This window comes from Chelonia mydas, chromosome 8 (genome assembly GCF_015237465.2).
Source record: "Chelonia mydas isolate rCheMyd1 chromosome 8, rCheMyd1.pri.v2, whole genome shotgun sequence".
Lineage (NCBI taxonomy): Eukaryota > Metazoa > Chordata > Testudines > Cheloniidae > Chelonia > Chelonia mydas.
The window spans coordinates 75,364,893-75,384,493 of NC_057854.1; the positions used below are offsets into that span (position 1 = coordinate 75,364,893).

Consider the following 19,601-nt stretch of genomic DNA (forward strand, 5'->3'; position numbering starts at 1 on the left):
TCTAGCTATTAGAGAGACAAGGTGGGTCAGGTAATATCTTTTATTGGACCAATTTCTGTGAGTGAGAGAGAAGTTGGGCCAATAAAAGCTATTACCTCACCCATCTTGTCTCTCTAATATCCTGGGACCAACATGGCTACAACTACACTGCATAATTCTAGCTATATCTAGGCAGGTTTCTTCTGATTAGTTTCTGACACACTGATTCTCTTCAACCAACTCCCTCTCTCTTGCTGTATATGTATTAACAGATATTTATACACACCAAATATGAACTGGTGATATCCATGTAATACGTTTATCATACACCTTTATGAAATCATCTGCACTCCAGCCTGATAATCTGTCTCTTCCATTACTACTACTGATATGCTAGGCCTCTTAGTAGCTTCACATCGTCCCATTAAAAAATAAAATAAAAAAAATCACCAGAAAATGGATTCTCCTATCCCTCTCATGTGTAATTCCCCATCCAAATAACACTTGTCTATGGTGCTGGATGCTGTAAAACAAGAATTGGATTTAAGGTCTGATATCTTGCAACATCTATGTACATTGTAAAGGGAAGATTCATGCTGTTTCTTCTAACCTGGCAAGGTTTTATGATATTGGACCTTAAAATCACAACATTATTGTGCACAGAAAAGCTACTTAAATCATATTTGGAGTTTTCTAAAATGTGTTAGTGTGGAGAATAAGGGAAATATCTGTATTTTTTTATAAATATCATGTACACCTCAATTCACCTGGCTGATATTATGCTGCCTGACTGCATAGAGTTAAATCAAAGGAGGCGGTTAAGGGGAAACAAACAGGAAACAAAACAATGGAAAAGATAAGGTTCAGTGAGAGAATACTAATGGTCTTTGATGAAACAGTGGCGAAGCTATTGATTGGGGGATAACCCCAGCCTGACTCCAGAGAGGCTGGCAACAGTTTATTTTTCCAGGACTCAAATCTAGGATCAACGGGTACTAAAGCCTTGAAGATCCTGGGCTAGAAGGAAGGGATAGGGGGAGTGAGCAGCAGCGACTGAAATGCTTACAGAGAAAGAGAGAGTGCATACTGCAGCAGGGCATCCTGCTTTTCCCAGCTAGAAATTGGAGTAGCTGGGCTGAAGGGAACTTATAGAAGCCTGCAAGGAAGGATTAGTGTATATGCTGTTTTCCCGCTTTGCTCTGTGTGCTATATATCTTTGGGTGAAGAAATAAATAATGCTTTGTTTTGAAGTTAGAGTTAGGAGAAGCTGCTTTTTGAGTCATTTTAATCAGCTGCTGTCACAGGCTACTGGAGTAAGGCCTGGCCTATACTACAGAGTTAGGTCGACGTAATTACTCATAAGCGTAACTCTGTAAGGGTATACAGTAAAATGTAGCTCCCACTGATGTAAGTCACCCACTACATTGACTAAGGCTATGTCTACACTATGGACCTTAAGGCAGCACAGCTGTACCACTACAGCTATGCCACTGTAAGGTCTCTTGTGTAGCCAGTCTTTGCCGGCAGGAGAGAGCTCTCTTGCTGGCATAATTAAACCATCTCTGCTGACATAGCACTGTCCACACCAGCACTTTTTTTGGTGAAACTTATGTCGGTCAGGGGTGTGTTTTTTCACACAAGTGGGGAGCTGCCAGACTGAGATCCAGTCTCAGGGTATGTCTACACTGCAGTATGTACCCAAGTATGTACCTACAATCCTGGGCAGGATTGTACTTGGGTGGCTAGCCCATGTTGCTGCAGCTACACTGCTATTTTTAACTTAGCTTGGTAGGCCTGCATGGGCTGCAATTGCACCTCCCAGTTGCTGTGTAGACATACCTCCAGAGTGGTTGAACCATGTGGCCCCACCCACCACAGAGAGAGAAGAAGCCAGGCCTGTCAGTAGAAGGGTCCACTCAAGGAGGACAAAATGGAATCTAAAGCATAGCTTGCTCTGTGATTGTGACAATTAGTTATAAACTTTCCCACTCTCTCAAAATCTTGTACAGTTGGATTTATGATTAGGACCCTACCAAATTCACAGCCATGAAAAACACATCACGGACCATGAAATCTGGTCTTTTGTGTGCTTTTACCCTATACAATACAGATTTCAATACAGACCAGCATTTCTCAAATTGGGGGTCCTGATTCAAAAGGGAGCTGCAGAGGGGTCACAAGGTTATTTTTGGGGGGGTCGCAGTATTGCCATCCTTACTTCTTTGCTGCATTCAGAACTGGGCAGCCCGAGAGTGGCAGCTGTTGGCCGGGCACCCAGCTCTGAAGGCAGCGCCCTGCCAGCAGCAGCACAGAAGGCAATACCATACCATGCCACTCTTACTTCTGCACTGCTGCCTTCAGAGCTGGGTGGCCAGAGAGTAGCGGCTGCTGACTTAGGGGCCTGCTCTGCAGGCATCAGTGCAGAAGTAAGGGTGACAATACCATACCATGCCATCCTTACCTCTGTGCAGCTCTGCCTTCAGAGCTGGGCTCCCAGCCAGCAGCTGCCGCTCTGAAGGTAACACCACCATCAGCAGCAGTGCAGAAATAAGGGTTGCAGTACCATAAAGCCTGCTACAATAACCTTGTGCCCCCACCCCCCACTCCTTTTTCGGTCAGGACCCTTATAATTACAACAGCATGAAATTTCAGATTTAAATAGCTGAAATCATGAAATTTACAATTTTTAAAATCCTATGACCCTGAAATTGACTGTGAATTTGGTAGGGCCCTATTTATGATATTATGGCATCTTGGTGAAAGCAAATGGTGAGAGTAAAAAAATAAAAAATTAGCATTTTGTAAAACAATGAAATTTTCATAAAAATAGCTTTTCTGTAAATACATCACATAACCAAACTTCCCGATGGCGTAGTGTGACAGAAAAACTTAACTGGCCCTTTTTTGGGATTACATGCATAACTGATGTGTGGCGTTGCCAATTGGAAACAGCAGCTACCCACCCAAGTGATGTACTAGTACTTATCTGAAGTTTCTGTCTTGTTCTCCTGAACCTTAGCTTACATTCAAAAAACAAAAGTATGTCTCTCGTTATTATGGTTGTGAGAAGAATCTGAAATGTGAACCAAGTTTCTTGATACATTTGGATAAAGAACACTGAGATAATTCAAATATGCCAGACTTCCATTTCACCTTGATCTTTGTGCTTTTTCGCTCCTCTTCCCATCCTGCCTCCTCATTTCCGCCTTCCTTTTTTTGCCTATTTGTGTATGTCTTTATTATTGTTACCCCTCCACCAAAACACATTATGTCTGTGCAATATTGTCTGACTTTATTTTGCCCAGTCTTGCAGCTTTGCATGATTGCATAAATTGATTGGCTATCCTGTGACCTGTATGGTATTTGGTACCACACAAAGCTGTACATTGTTTACCATTTTGTATTTTTAAATAATTCTTTATGAACATTAATAAAATATTAATCACACACACAAGCCGATCCTGGGAAACCTGGACAGGTGGCTACATATCCTGCTTGTTCCATGTAGGGATGGAGGGATTAATCTCCATCTTGTTGCTGTAGTGGGGTGGGGGTGTGACACCTGTTGTAGGGGAGATGAGTGAGATCTCCGCATCTGTTTAGGGGGGTCACATGCCCTGGTTGCTCTATAGCAGTGGTTTTCAAATCCTGGGTTGTGACCCAGAACTGGGTTGCAGCGGCTCTGGTCAGCACCGCCGACTGGGCTGTTAAAAGTCCCGTTGGCGGTGCTGCAGAGCTAAGGCAGGCTAGTCCCTACCAGTTCCAACATTGTGCTGCGCCCCGGAAGTGGCCAGCAGGTCCGGCTCCTAGGCGGGGTCACGGGGCTCCGCACACTGCCCCCGCCCCGAGCACTAGCTGTGGGGGAGGCGGTGCTGGCGGGCGAGAACAGCATGGAGCTGCTTGCATGCCTCCGCCTAGCAGATGGACCTGCAGCTGGCCGCTTCTGGGGTGCAGTGCGGTCCGCGATGCTAGGACAGGCGGGAAGCCTGCCTCTGCATCCCAGCTAAAAGAAAAGGAGTACTTGTGGCACCTTAGAGACTAACCAATTTATTTGAGCATAAGCTTTCATGAGCTACAGCTCACTTCATCGGATGCATCGGATAAATTGGTTAGTCTATATTCGCAAAAAGAAAAGGAGTACTTGTGGCACCTTAGAGACTAACATGGCTGTTACTCTGAAACCTGCACCCCAGCTGTGTTGCTGACTGGGAGCCACTGGAGGTAAGCCTGCACCCCAATCCCCTGCCTCAGCCCAGAGCACCCCCCAAACCCAGAAACCCATCTGCACCCCAAACCCCTCATCCCCAGCCCCACTGCAGAGCCTGCACCCCCAGCCCAGAGCCCTGACCCACTCCCACACCCCAACCCCCTGCCCCAGCCCAGAGTCCCCTCCCACACCCTGAACCCCTCATCCCCAGCCCCACCCTAGAGCCTGTACCCCTCCTGCACCCCAACCCCCTGCCCTAACTCTGAGCCCCCCAAACCCAGAGCTCCTTCCTGCATCCCAAACCCCTCATCTCTAGCCCCAGTCAGAGCCTGCACCCCCAGCCCAGAGCCCTGACCACCTTCCGCACCCCAACCCCCTGCCCCAGCCCTCTCCCACACCCTGAACCCCCCATTCCCAGCCCCACCCTGCAGTCCTCGCCCCTGCACCCCAACCCTCTGCCCCAGCCCTGAGCCCCTCCCAAACCCCTCCCAGACCCCTCATCCCCAGCTCCCTCGGGTCGCGGGCATCAACAGTTTCCTTCAACTGGGTTGCAGAAAAAAGGTTTGAAAACTACAGGTGTATAGGGCAGGGGACACCCCCATGGAGTGGGGGAGGGGCGCCCCGGCGACCACCCCTGCGGCGGGGCATTTCTCTGCTGGGGGTGGGGCCCTCGGGGCAGTGACGGGTCACAAAGGGGAGAGGAAGCGGCCTGGGGAGAGACGCTGTCCTGGAGCCTGGGGAAGGAGGCCGCGGCTCCGCCCCTCTCAGGCGGGAAGCGCCGGGGCCGGGCGAAGCGGAGACGGTGAGTTACGTGTCCCCTGCTCGGGCTGGCTGGGCCGCCGCACGCGCTGCGCCTGGGACAGGCCGTCTAGGGTAAGGGGACAGCTGGCCTCGGCCTGCCGCCCGTGCCTCCGTCCCTCCCGCCTCCCAGCCGTGCCCCAGGCTCCTGGGGACTCCGCAGGGCAGAGCGGCCGCCAGTGGTAGGCAGGGGCCGCACCCGCGTGGAGGAACTTACAGAGAGCCCCCAGACTTCGGGGGTGCTGCAGAGAGCCCCCACGGCGGGAGAGTGCAGAGTAGGGTGACCAGATTAAACGGAGAAAATATCGGGACACAGGGAAGCAACCAAAAAACCAACAACAACAACAAAAAAAGCGGCCGGAGTTGTCGAACCAAAAACGCCGGAGCGGCCAAAGCCGCAATATCGGGATAAATGGCCTCCTGACCGGGCAGCGGTCGGGACGCGGGAAAAAGACCTAAAAATCGGACCTGTTCGTTTTCTATATTCAGTCATATCTGCTGACTTTAGTGTCAAAAATAAGTTTTGTTGTTTTATTTTCTGTTAGCCCATCAGCTCTGTGAACTGCTGGGCTGAGGCTACGGATACTATTTCTAATTGTGGATCAGGAACAGAAATGTTTATGATTATTATCATTATTTATTTAGTAATCCAATCAACAACACCTTTTCAAATTTTTGAAGGTAGCCAGACTGCCCAGATGTCAGTGAGGGTCTAATTTGGCCTGCAGAACCCTTATTACTGGTAATAGCTGCATGAGATGGAAAGAACCTATTTTGGCTCTCAGGACTGTGATAAATAAAGTTTGTGGTTCTGGCATGTAGTGGTGGTTGGGAATCAGTATACTTTTAACTGGACACGTTTAATATGGAGTCATTGAAACAATAAAATATGAAAGTTCAAGATGCTTTTTAAAAAAAATAATTTTTTTTGGTATGAACCACACTTTAAGGACTAGCTACAATCATTCGTCTTTGACAGAGAATCTGTCCTCCACAATGCTGAAGTTCTGTGCTCTTCTGGGGTTAAATCAGACCCTTTCAGTTTTATTTGCATTATTTCCATTGCGTTTGTAGTCCACTTAATCTTTCTAGTTTCGGTACATATGGGCAGCCTACCTCTTTCTTTCTTTTTCTTTTAAGACAGTATTTCTCAGATTCCTTTTAACATCTCTCCCCATCCCCCACTGGATATACAGTCTGCAGTTTTCCTGTTTGTTCTCTAATCATTGAGCTTTGCAGTACAAAGTTAATCATATTGCTGTGATGTTGCAGTTCTGAAGTAGGTCAGTTAGGTTACATTGGAATTTACTAGAGAAAAAACAATCATTTTGATGTTGTCAACCAATAAATTTACTTAAATACACATTCTAAAAGTGGCTGTCCTGTAGTAACACCTCTTATTCCTTCTTTTTTGTGGTCATGGATTACTGGGGTCATTTTTTCAGGCCAGTGAATGGTCTGTTACTCTGTACAAAATGTCTTCTGTGGGTGTGTTATTTTCTGCTCTGATAAATTTGATGTTTGCCAAACCAGTTTAAATTTGATGTTTACTGTTTATATAAAAAGAAGTAAATAATACATAGGTCTTGATTTCCACATTGACTAATGATTTTTTAGGTATCTCAATTTTGGCGATTTTGGGACACCTTATAGGGGACTGATTTTTCAAGGATGGATTCTTAGTACTTTAAAATCAGTCGCCTTAATAGTATTTCTCAGATGGGCACTACCAACTATGATAGTGATTGTTTTCTTTTTTGTTTGCTATGTGAGCACTTGTTCATAAAAAATCCATCTGAAACCACTAATTTGTTTCAAATACTCTAATGAAGAGCCATCAGATGATAATTTTTAGTTGCTCCTGACCGGGCTGGATTTGAAGTAGTGGACTAGAAACAAGTTTCCATATCCCCTTAGCAATCCCCTAGCTGTATAGACTTTGGATTTAGGTTTTTGTTTTATTTTCATCCATCTCTTGGTGAAGAGACCATTATTTAATTCAGTTCTGTCAAATAGATTAAACCTTCCTTTTTCATGATATTAAAAAATGTCTTGCAAACTCCCTGTTTTTAAAAAGCTTCACCCCTGTATTTAGGTATGATAAGGAAATAATCATCTAGGGTGGGTGTGGGGAGGGATGGGAGAAGAAGAAAAATCTCAGGCTCTAAAATTGCTTAACTTTGTGTAGGGAAATGCACATTTCTGGTCTTGCATCTGTAAATACTAGATAAAGGCGTACTGTTTTATTTATTTATTTTTAATCTTCTAAATTATTGTGCAGGCATGTTCTTTGCTCAGCAAAGCGTCTGCTGCGTTGGCATTAGGACACAGCTACTGAAGACAGTTTATCCTGTAAAATTCTTCAGATTTTCGACCTCTGAAATATGTACTCCATCAGTTCATAGATTACACTACATGTATGTCACGCTGTATTTATTTTAGAAATGCACTCATTTTGTGATGCTGCCAGTAAGTATATATTGGATTAGATGTCTACTTGGTTTAGTTCACTGAACTGATGGCAAAAATTTCATTTTTATTAGGCAGTTTAAGATTCATCCATGTTCTGTGAGAAGATCCACAAAGCATTATGTTTTCTTCATTTTTTGTTGCCTTAATCCCAGACATTTAATATGAAAACTGCAATAAATTATTGTTCAAATCAATCAAATGTTAAACCACACTAGCATGATGATATCCCCAGGACATTAACTTGGGACTCAGGAGATGGGTTCAGTTCCATGCTTCCCATTTAGCATGCTGGCATTTGTCGATAACATTCTTAGGTGCATATCTCTCCCCATTGAGTGTATAGGGACCCTAGATGCCTAACCCAGGCTTTGTGGATCCCACTGTTGCTCTAGCGATTTTTGTAGGTGCCTAAAACTTAGGTGTTGCAATGTTTAGTGTTGCAATGCCTAAGTCTCTTTGTGGATCTGGGCCTCCATTTCCCATCTATAAAGTGGGGATAATAGTATTTCTCACAGGGGGGTTGCAGGTCCTCAGATACTATGCCAATAGGAGCTAGCTATACAGGTACCTGAGAGAGAGCTACACTTGATTAAGTTTATTGTATACGATATATTCTTGAAGTCTCACTTAAGTTGCTTATGGAATCATGTGACAACATTTTATATCTAACTTTGTCAAAAGAAAGTGCAGTTTTTCACCATGATGGATGAGGTCCTAGGGACAGTGTAATGGAACATAGTAATTGCATTACTGGATCAGTCCAGCATCCTGGTCTCAGACAGTGTCCATCACTAGATATGTCAGAAATAGGTGCAAGATCCCCCATAGTGTACAGTTATAGAATAAATTCCCCTTGGGGGAAGTTTCTTAAACTCCAAGCCAAGTTGGCTTATGCCCTAGAGCAGGATTCAGAGTAAGAGCCGTGTTAGTCTGTATTCGCAAAAAGAAAAGGAGTACTTGTGGCACCTTAGAGACTAACCAATTTATTTGAGCATAAGCTTTCATGAGCTACAGCTCACTTCATCGGATGCATACTGTGGAAAGTTTAGAAGATCTTATTATATACACACAAAGCATGAAAAAATACCTCCTCCCACCCCACTCTCCTGCTGGTAATAGCTTATCCAAAGTGACCACTCTCCTTACAATGTGTATGATAATCAAGGTGGGCCATTTCCATCACAAATCCAGTTTTGAACAAGCCTCTGATAGTGTGGCTGATGTTATTAGGCCCTGTGATGGTGTCCCCTGAATAAATATGTGGGCACAGTTGGCAACGGGCTTTGTTGCAAGGATAGGTTCCTGGGTTAGTGGTTCTGTTGTGTGGTATGTGGTTGCTGGTGAGTATTTGCTTCAGGTTGGGGGGCTGTCTGTAGGCAAGGACTGGCCTGTCTCCCAAGATTTGTGAGAGTGTTGGGTCATCCTTCAGGATAGGTTGTAGATCCTTAATAATGCATTGGAGGGGTACCACACAACAGAACCACTAACCCAGGAACCTATCCTTGCAACAAAGCCCGTTGCCAACTGTGCACACATATCTATTCAGGGGACACCATCACAGGGCCTAATAACATCAGCCACGCTATCAGAGGCTCGTTCACCTGCACATCCACTAATGTGATATATGCCATCATGTGCCAGCAATGCCCCTCTGCCATGTACATTGGTCAAACTGGACAGTCTCTACGTAAAAGAGTAAATGGACACAAATCAGATGTCAAGAATTATAACATTCATAAACCAGTCGGAGAACACTTCAATCTCTCTGGTCACGCGATTACAGACATGAAAGTCGCTATTTTACAACAAAAAAACTTCAAATCCAGACTCCAGCGAGAAACTGCTGAATTGAAATTCATTTGCAAATTGGATATAATTAACTTAGGCTTGAATAGAGACTGGGAGTGGCTTAGTCATTATGCAAGGTAGCCTATTTCCCCTTGTTTTTTCCTACCCCCCCCCCCCCGACATTCTTGTTAAACCCTGGATTTGTGCTGGAAATGGCCCACCTTGATTATCATACACATTGTGAGGAGAGTGGTCACTTTGGATAAGCCATTACCAGCAGGAGAGTGGGGTGGGAGGAGGTATTTTTTTTTTCATGCTTTGTGTGTATATAATAAGATCTTCTAAACTTTCCACAGTATGCATCCGATGAAGTGAGCTGTAGCTCACGAAAGCTTATGCTCAAATAAATTGGTTAGTCTCTAAGGTGCCACAAGTACTCCTTTTCTCCTAGAGCAGGATGTTTTATATGCATTATGTGTTTTATATCTTATCTAATTGTCCACACAGATGTGTAATCCCTTTTTTGAATCCTGCTAAGTTCTTGGCTTCAATAATAGTTCATGGCATTGAATTCCACAAGTTAATTATGCATTGTGTAAAAGTACTTCCTTTTATCAGTATTAAACTTTCACTTTCATTGGAAGTCTCCTTGTATTTCTATTATAAGAAAAGGTAAATAGCAACTTCTCTCTCATGTCCCCTCTTATTCATCTCCTTTCCAAAACAACCATTGCTAACAGGGGCTGGATGTGCTTGGAGGCCATGAATTTAGATCTTGAAAGGGGAATGCTTTGTGTTGCTTAACACTGATCATCTTCGGGTGATTAAGATTCTGCTAGCACTTCATCTTTAAATAAATCACTTCCATTCCTTAGCTTGAAGGATGATAGAACCAATCATGTAATTGAAAGAGTGGCTTATGATATAAAATAGGGAAATCCTCAGCATTCTCACTAGCATCTGGACACACTTCAGTAGTGTTTTTTCTTCTCCCTGGAAGACAGCTCTGTTCTCTTAATCTTACCTCATTTTAATAATTTCAGTTAATTGCTTGGCCTTTTAAAAGTTGAAGTAAGCAGAGCTAGAACCCAAAACTGAGCTGGGGCCCTCGATAGCCAATACAGGGTCAGAAATTCCATTTTATGACATCAGAATCAAAACTAAGATCAAGGTATGTAGGGAGGGAAAGCTTTAATTATTAACAATTGAACATACAATGTTCCGTGATATGAAGGCTGTAACAGGCAGTCTTTTAGTTCTCAGTAAGATTTCAGCCAGGAGAGAAATATTTAGTACAGTTTAAGCTTACTGTAATTCAGTCATAACAATCCTGCTATTGAGTAGCCTGTTGTGGTTAGCTAATTGAAGTGATCTTAAGAGTTGGTCAATACAATGAGCTGCCCACTGGACCACACAGAATCCTGATTACTAACTAGAGAGATTCAGGGCTAGACTTCTCAGTTTTTTGTAGTAAAAAAAAAAAGTACCTTAGCATGTGAAAAAGCAACAGGGAAGCTGCCAGAAATGCTTATTTGAAACGGGCATGATAAAATATTCATATTATTGGGGGGTGTATTATGGCCAAACACTAATCTCCGTCTGCATTGTGCTCATCAGTGCAGAGGTTGAGTACTCTTTTAGACACCTGCATATGCCAGTGTCACCTAGTAAAGAACCATATCTAACCAAAACTCCCTTTTAATTGCAATTTGGATATGTCCCTTGGCAAGAGTCGCACATTCACTTGCCAAGTTCTCCAAAACAGATTTGATGTCTTGTTGGGATAAATGGATTATGCTGAACTTCATCGAAATTTATGCCATGTGCCTGAGATTAGAATCTGGCCCGTGCAATAAAATTATAGTGAAAGAAGTGATTTGACATCATAGGCCCTTATCCTGCAAACACTTGCAACATGGGCGTAACTTTACTAGCACAAACAGTCCAGTCAACACCAGTGAGGGCTACTCACACTAATAATGTTAAACATGTGTATGGTTGCAGGACTGGGGCCTGTTAGTATTAAATTAGGAGGAATAATTGGGCCAAAGGTGTTAACATAACCCAGATACTATCCAACATTAAACAGTTTTAAACAAGGTTTGGGGTTTGGCATAAAAGACCTTAGCCTCCTTAGTACAGTACTATGGCAAACACATCATTACAGTCTTTCTAGGACTTTAATAAAGATACAGAAAAAGGTTGAAAAACAGTTAAAGCATTTGAAATGTAAAGTATTGAGTAAGGCTTTTGTTTTACAACATCCCTTGTTCCCTTTCCTTTTACTGAAGAGGTTTTTTTTTTTTTTGACAATCTCTTAGGTGGTATCAAAGATTGAAGTAACTGTCATTTTTGGGGAAAAGAGAAGAAATTAGTTGAGATGGGCAGGAGCTGCTGCTGTTAAAAGTTCAATCCCGTTTCCTAAGAGGGGAAAAAACAGGATACAAAGGGGGAGAGAAAAGAATAGCAAAGAAAATGCAGCTTTTGTCTCTGATGTTGACTTTCACTTGCAAACCTCACTGCTGGAAAAAACAGGCACGCACACCGTCTTATCAGCCATTCTAGGACTCAGCAAACTCATCCCAGCATTGTGGTGCTTAGGGCATTACTTTTAGCTGCCTCTGTGGTCACAGGCTCACAGCAGTGTTGCAAACTATGCAGTCTTGGCTGGCTAAGCCAGGCTCATATTAGACAGAAGGAGAAAGGGGAGAGCGATAGGAAAGAAAAGAAATGCGGTACGTAAGGAAAAGAGCACGTCGGGGGTGTGGGGGAGTGAAGTTTTACATCCCAGGTTGTCTTCAGGATTTAGCTGAAACTGCTGGAGGTGGTAATGTCATCTGGCTTCCTCTCTATGGCCCAGCCTGGTTAGGAGGGATTAGGCTGAAGACGGTCATGGGTTCTAGGAGACAGTGGGGGTGGCAGCCATGATGGTGAAGCTTGCTCGACAGCCCAAAGTCCCTTTCTTGAAGGACCTTGAAAGGTAGTGATAGGTGGAATAGCCCATCCCCTCAATATTTTGTCCACCAGTTAGGCCTAGTTTCTGAGACAAAAGTTTTGGTTAACTGATTTCTGATCCCAAACTTTATGCAGGCATGATCTTAACGCAGTTGTTGAGTTCTATCATTGAGTTACTGTCTGCACTATAAAAAGTGGGCGGGGGGAATGGGTTCACGTTTTTATTCTTTGTTTGACTGTATGAAGGCCAGAAGAGTTTTTCCTGCTTTCTCTCTCTTTTGGTGTTGTGTTTTTGTAAACTTTAAAGATACCACAAATATCGGGTCTGGTTATCCCTGGTTTTATAGGAAGGATCCTTGGAGGTCTATTATACGTGAATTTTCTTAGCCCTTAATTCAAGAGCATGTGTGTTGACTTTATAACAAAAACGTTTTCTCCCCAGTGTTTGAGATAAATAAATGTTAAAAAGTTTTGAGTAGTCTGAATAAAAATACTTTCAATGAATCTTAATGACTGTCGCAAACTGCTTCAAGTGCAAGGTCCATTTCTTTGACCTTGCCTTCTCTAACAAACACATAGCATGTGCATGCGCGCGCGCTCTCTCTCTCTCTGTCTCTCTCTCTCTCTCTCAATAATTAGGGCTGTCAAGCAATTTAAAAAAAGTAATCGCAATTAAAAAATTATTAGTGATTAATCGCACTGTTAATAATAGAATACCATTTATTTAAATATTTTTGGAAGTTTTCTACATTTTCAAATATATTTATTGCAATTATAACACAGAATATAAAGTGTACAGTGCTCACTTTATAATTTTTGATTACAAGTATTTGCACTGTAAAAAAACAAAATAAACAATTTTCAATTCACCTAATACAAGTACTGTAATGCAATCTCTTTATCATGAAAGTTGAACTTACAAATGTAGAATTATGTACAAAAAATAAGTGCATTCAAAAATAAAAAAAAAAGTAAAACTTTAGAGCCTACAAGTCCACTCAGTCCTACTTCTTGTTCAGCCAATCGCTCAGACAAACAAGTTTGTTTACATTTGCAGAAGATAATGCTGCCTGCTTTTTGTTCACAATGTCTCCTGAAAGTGAGAACAGGTGTTTGCAAGGCACTGTTGTAGCGGGCATGGCAAGATACCTACCTGCCAGATATGCTAAACACTCGTATGCCCCTTCGTGCTTCGGCCACCATTCCAGAGGATATGCTACCATGCTGATGACACTCATTTAAAAAAAAAAAAAAGAATGCGTTGATTAAATTTGTGACTGAACTCCTTGGGGGAGAATTGTATGTCTGTGGCTCTGTTTCACCCGCATTCTGCCATATATTTCATGTTATAGCAGTCTTGGATGATGACTCAGCACATGTTGTTAATTTTAAGAACGCTTTCGCTGCGGAGTTGACAAAACGCAAAGAAGATACTAATGTGAGATTTCAAAAGACAGCGATAGCACTCAAACCAAGGTTTAAGAATCTGAAATGCCTTACAAAATCCGAGAGGGATAAGATGTGGAGCATGCTTTCAGAAGTCTTAAAAGAGCAACACTCTGGATAGGGGGTTGGGAAGACAGGGAGCAGTGGGGGTTGGATAGGTGTGGGAGACCTGGGGGGGTCCTGTCAGGAGATGGGGTGTGGATAGAGGTCGGGGTAGTCAGGGGACAGGGAGCAGGGGGGGGTTGGATGGGTTGGAGGTTCTGAGGGGGGCAGATAGGGGGCGGGGGCCAGGCTGTTTGGGGGGCGCAGCCTTCCCTATGTGGCCCTCGGGCCAAAAAGTTTGCCCACCCCTGTGTTAGACTGAACTCAAGCGATTATCATCCATTAAGGCTTTTATAATATGAGCAATGTTATATTATTGAACTTGTTCAGTTAGGGTATCTTTGAAAGGGCATAGGAGAGGGTTTCTCACGCAATGTTACAATGTCTAACAATATAAGACTTTGCAATTCTTAGCTAAACCCCTTTGTCTATATATTTTGATCTTGTAGACAATGGCCTTCAAGCACAAAAACGCAAAACGAATTGAAGGGCTTGATGTCAATGTATGGTAAGTGACACCTTAAAATATATGCAGAATTCTAAAAATCAACTAGTGTGTTCTTTTCCAAATTGATTATTTATCCAGCACCACAGAAATATACAACTCTTGTTATCCCTGGTGCTGAATTGTATTCACATGCATGCCTAGAAGATAGATTAAATGGGCCTAATGTGATGGCGGTGGTGATGTGAATTAAGCCAATACAAGGTCATAAGCTGTGAGTAAGTTAGAATTCTGAAGTGCAGAATGAACCAAAGTAAAACAAAAGTAATTCTCAACAGGGGTGCTAGTACAATTTGTATAGTGGGGGTGCTGAGAGCTATTGAACCAAATTGTAAACCCTGTATATGATGGAAACCACTTCCTGCCTGGGGATGCAGCAGCACCCCTAGTTCCAGCATCTATGATTCTTAGGTATGGTGGCAACAAGGGGCTACAGATGTATAGATTAGTTTTGTTGAACAACCTAGCTTTGCTAATTTACACCCGTTTCATTTAATCATCTTGAACCTGTTGCTGTAAAAATTAACCTAATATATTTTACTATATTTTTATCCAGGGCTTAAATTGGTCTCAAAGTAGCATCAGGTGTGTCATTGCCATCTAGTGGGATTTCATTAGTTTGTAACATTAACTGAGGAGTTGGGCAGATTATTTAAATGCACTTGGTGCTCTTTCATCAATGACCATCCTGCCTCAGTCTCCCCGCAGCAATTTCAGTTATTGATGGCTGTGTCTGTGGGTATGTCTACACTACGAAATTAGGCCGATTTTATAGAAATTGATTTTATACAGTCGATTGTGTATATCCCCACTAAGCACATTAAGTCGGCAGAGTGCGTCCTCACTACCGTGGCTAGCATCGACTCATGGAGCAGTGCACCGTGGGAAGCTATCCCACAGTTCCCGCAGTCTCCGCTGCCCATTGGAATTCTGGGTTAAGCTCCCAATGCCTGATGGGGCAAAATCATTGTCGCAGGTGGTTTTGGGTACATGTCGTCAGTCTCCCCTCCCTCCCTCCGTGAAAGCAACTGCAGACAATCATTTTGCGCCTTTTTTTCCCTCGGTTACCTCTGGAGATGCCATAGCACAGCAAGCATGGAGCCCACTCAGCTCACCGCTGCTGTTGCGAGCGTTGTAAACACCTTGCGCATTATACTTCAGTATGTGCAGAACCTGGCAAAGAGATGGCAGCACAAGGATGATTGTGAGGAGGACATGGACACACATGTTCCTGAAAGCACAGGATGTGGCAGTTGGGACATCATAGTGGCAGTGGGGCTGGTTGATACAGTGGAACGCCGATTCTGGGCGCAGCAAACAAGCACCGACTGGTGGGACCGCATAGTGTTGCAGGTATGGGATGATTCCCAGTGGCTGCAAAACTTTCGCATGCGCAAGGCCACTTTCCTGGAACTCTGTGAGTTGCTTTCCCCTGTCCTGAAGTGCAGGAATACCAAGATGAGAGCTACCCTGACAGTTGAGAAGCGAGTGGTGATAGCCCTGTGGAAGCTTGGAACGTCTGACTGCTACCAGTCAGTCGGGAATCAATTTGGAGTGGGCAAATCTACTGTGGGGACTGCTGTGATTCAAGTAACAGAAAGCCAATGCAATCACTGACGATCAAGGGTAGTGACTCTCAGAAATGTACAGGTCATAGGGAAACCCATTGCAAAGCTATCCACTAACTGTGGTGGGGCAATAGACGGAACACATATCCCTATCTTGGCACCGGACCACCTTGCCAACCAATACATAAACCACAAGGGGTACTTCTCAATGGTGCTGAAAGCACTGGTGGATCACAAGGGACGTTTCATCGACATCAAAGTGGGATGGCTGGGAAAGGTGCATGACGCTCGCATCTTTAGGAATTCTGGGCTGTTTGAGCAGCTGCAAGAAGGGACTTACTTCCCAGACCAGAAAATTACTGTTGGGGATGTTGAAATGCCAATAGTTATCCTTAGAAACCCAGCCTATCCCTTGCTCCCATGACTCATGAAGCCGACACAGGCAGCCTGGACAGTAGTAAGGAACAGTTCAACTATAGGCTGAGCAAGTCCAGAATGGTGGTAGAATGTGCCTTTGGACCTTTAAAAGCTCGCTGGCGCTGTTTGCTGACTAGGTTAGACCTCAGCGCAACCAGTATTCCCATTGTTATTACTGCTTGCTGTGTGCTCCATAATATCTGTGAGAGTAAGGGGGAAGACATTTATGGCAGGGTGGGAGGTTGAGGCAAATCCCCTGGAGGCCGATTTTGAGCAGCCAGACACCAGGGCAATTAGAAGAGCACAGGTAAGCATGCTGAGCATCAGAGGGGCTTTGAAAACCAGTTTCATGACTGGCCAGGTTATGGTGACAGCTGTGTGTGTTTCTCCTTGATGCAAACCCATCCCCTTTGTTGATTTTTAATTCCCTGTAAGCCAACCATCATCCCCCCTTCGATCACAGCTGACAAAGGAAATAAAGTCACTATTGTTTTGAAACCTTTCTTTCTTATTAAATTAAATTAAAAAAGGAGATAACTGATAAGGTAGCCCGGGTGGGGGGGGGGAGGAGGGAAGGACAAGGGCACATCGCTTATTGTAGCCACACTAAAAATCAAAACTGTTTTAATGACAGCCTTCTGTTGCTTGGGCCATCCTCTGGAGTGGCTGGGTGCCCACAGCCTTCCTCCCCCCTCCCACCCCCCCGCGTTCTTGGGCATCTGGGTGGGGAGAAGGACAGGTGGTTGTACAGTGGATGCAGCAGCAGTCTGTGCTCTTGTTGGCTTTCCTTCAGTTCCATGAGACGCCTGAGCATGTCCGTTTGCTCTCCCATTGCCTCAGCATTGCATCCTGCCTCTTCTCATCGTGCTCACTTAATGCTTTCCTGGACTCTGCCACTGAATGCCTCCATGCATTCAGCTGTGCCCTATCAGTGCGGGAGGACTGCATGAGGTCGGAAAACATGTCATCGCGAGTGCGGTTTTTTTCGCCTTCTAATCTGCGATAACCTCAGGGATGGAGATGATAGGGGGAGCATAGAAACATTTGCACCTGTAGGGGGATAAAAAGGGAGAGTAAAATTTAAGATGATACATTTCTGAGAACAAAAGGGAGACTCTTTCACAGTGAATCAAGCAATTCAAAGCAGACAGCACATGTGCTTTAGGTACAAGGTCGCATTTTGCCTTTTGTATTGAGCACCTGCTGGTATGGTGACACATCACACACGGCTGGGCAACAGAATTCGGTTTCCAGGCAGCCATGGTAAGCCAAAGGGTACACGGGTTTGGCTTCTAACATCTTCATAACATGTGGGAATGTTTTCAAACTGCAGCGTCCTCCTTTCCCATAGCAAGCAATGCTGGTTTGGTTTGCCATTTAAAAGGAGGGGCTGCGGTTTTCGGGTGAATGTGCAGCACACGCCTCCCCCAACCCCTCCGCGTGGCTGATTGGGATGATCCCTTCACCCTTCCCCCCGCCGCGTGGCTATGGGATGATCCCTTTTAGCCAAGTGCAAACAGCCCAGCATGAACGGGGTCCTTTTACTGTTCCCGTACAAAAATTCCCCTATTTCAACCAGGTGACCATGAATGATATCACTCTCCTGAGGCTAACACAGAAAGATAAAGACCGAATGTTGCTTGAATGCAAACAAAACCAAGGACCATTCGCTGCCATGCTTTGTGCTGCAATGATTCCAGACTACTTGCTACTGGCTTGGCATGGTAAAGTGTCCTACCGTGGAGGGCGAAATAAGGCAGCCCTTCCCAGAAACCTTCTGCAAAGGCTTTCAGAGTACCTCCAGGAGAGCTTCATGGAGATGTCCCTGGAGGATTCCTGCTCCATTCCCAGACATGTTAACAGACTTTTCCAGTAGCTGTACTGGCTGCGAATGCATCCCAAGTCTTCAGGGCAAATCAGACATTAAACACTATTGCTTTTAAGCCCTGTATCGTAGTTACAAATGTGCACTCAACAGAGGTGCCTTCTTCATCTTCAGGGTTGGGGATCCTGCTTTGGGAGGGTATTGGCTCCAGGGTGATGAAAAGGTCCTGGCTGCTGGGGAGAACGGATTCACCCCTTGCCTGCTGCACATTCTCCTCCTCCTCCTCATCATCCACAAAATCCTCCTCTGTTTTGCGTGAGACTCCCCCCTTGCAGATGTGCACGGACAATGGTGGGGTAGTGGTATGGTCTCCCACCTAGAATTCCGTGCAGCTGATCATAGAAGCGGCATGTATGGGGCTCTGACCCAGAGTGACAGTTTGCCTCCTTTGTCTCTTGGTAGACTTGCCTGAGCTCCTTGACTTTCACGCGGTACTGCTGTTTGTCCCTGTTGTAGCCTCTGTCCATCATGCCCTGTGCGATTTTTGGCATATATATTAGCATTTCTTCTTTTTGATTGGAATTCTGCCTGCACAGATCCTTCTCTCCATACAGCAATCAGATCCAGTGTCTCCCGTTCGCTCCACGCTGGAGCTCATTTGCGATTCTGCGGGGGACTGCATGGTCACCTGTGCTGCTGAGCTCGCCAGGCTGACCAAACAGGAAATGAAATTCAAAAGTTCCCGGGGCTTTTCCTGTGTACCTGGCTAGTGTATAGGAGTTGAAAATGCTGTCCAGAATGGTCACATTGGGGCACTCTGGGATAGCTCCTGGAGGCCAATAACGTCTATTTGCGTCCGCACTACCCCAAATTCGACCCAACAAGGTCGATTTTAGCACTACTCCCCTCGCTGGGGAGGAGTACAGAAGTCAATTTTAAGAGACCTTTAGGTCGATGGAACGGGGTTGCTTTATAAAATCGACCTAACGTGGCTAAATTTGACCTAACCGTGTAGTGTAGACCAGGGCTGTGACACTGTAACTGTGATTTTTTTATCTGGTTAACAATTGGGTAGTGAGGTAAGGGCAGAAGGAAAGAGCACACAAAAGGAGAAAAAATTGCAGGTTAAAAATTCTATAATTAGCTTTTGGCGGGCTTAATGGAACAACTAACAAACTGTATGCATTGGTCCATAGACTGGTATGACTAGGAATGTTTACAGAGCTCCGTGAGAGGACTGGCTAATATTGTGAGTCTTGCTGGCTTAAATGTTTGCTAGGCTTTCAGGTTAGATTCACCCCAGTAATTGCACCTGCTTGCTTCAGCAAGATCCACTGTGTTCTGAGTGGGCGGGTGGGATTCACCCCAGCAGTATTGTTTCACTGCTGCCTTCAGGGAGTACGTTGGGGGTGTGCAGTTTTTGTTTGCAGACAGGGTCCCCTATGAGACCTGGCAATACAGGCTGTTCAGGAGATATGCTCTGGAGACACCATCTCCCCAGATGGTTCTGCCCACTCTTGGGGTTCCTAATAGCCTTGC

At 44.5% G+C, this 19,601-nt stretch overlaps 1 protein-coding gene across 13 annotated transcripts in view; it reads left to right on the top strand.

Annotated features, from left to right (window-relative positions):
• The window catches only part of KYAT3 (kynurenine aminotransferase 3), a 59,298-nt gene that overhangs the window by 21,613 nt on the left and 18,084 nt on the right, over positions 1-19,601 (top strand). For 4 of the 13 annotated variants that reach the window (XM_037906220.2, XM_037906224.2, XM_037906227.2 and 1 more), the window contains one exon: positions 14,197-14,255. In XM_037906220.2, the coding sequence (XP_037762148.1) occupies positions 14,200-14,255 (56 nt within the window). In that variant the 5' untranslated portion in view covers positions 14,197-14,199. Of the gene's footprint in view, positions 1-4,864; positions 5,060-5,149; positions 5,167-7,265; positions 7,367-14,196; positions 14,256-19,601 lie in introns of those variants that run through there. The other 9 variants (XM_043521081.1, XM_043521080.1, XM_043521082.1 and 6 more) reach the window with 9 other exon arrangements.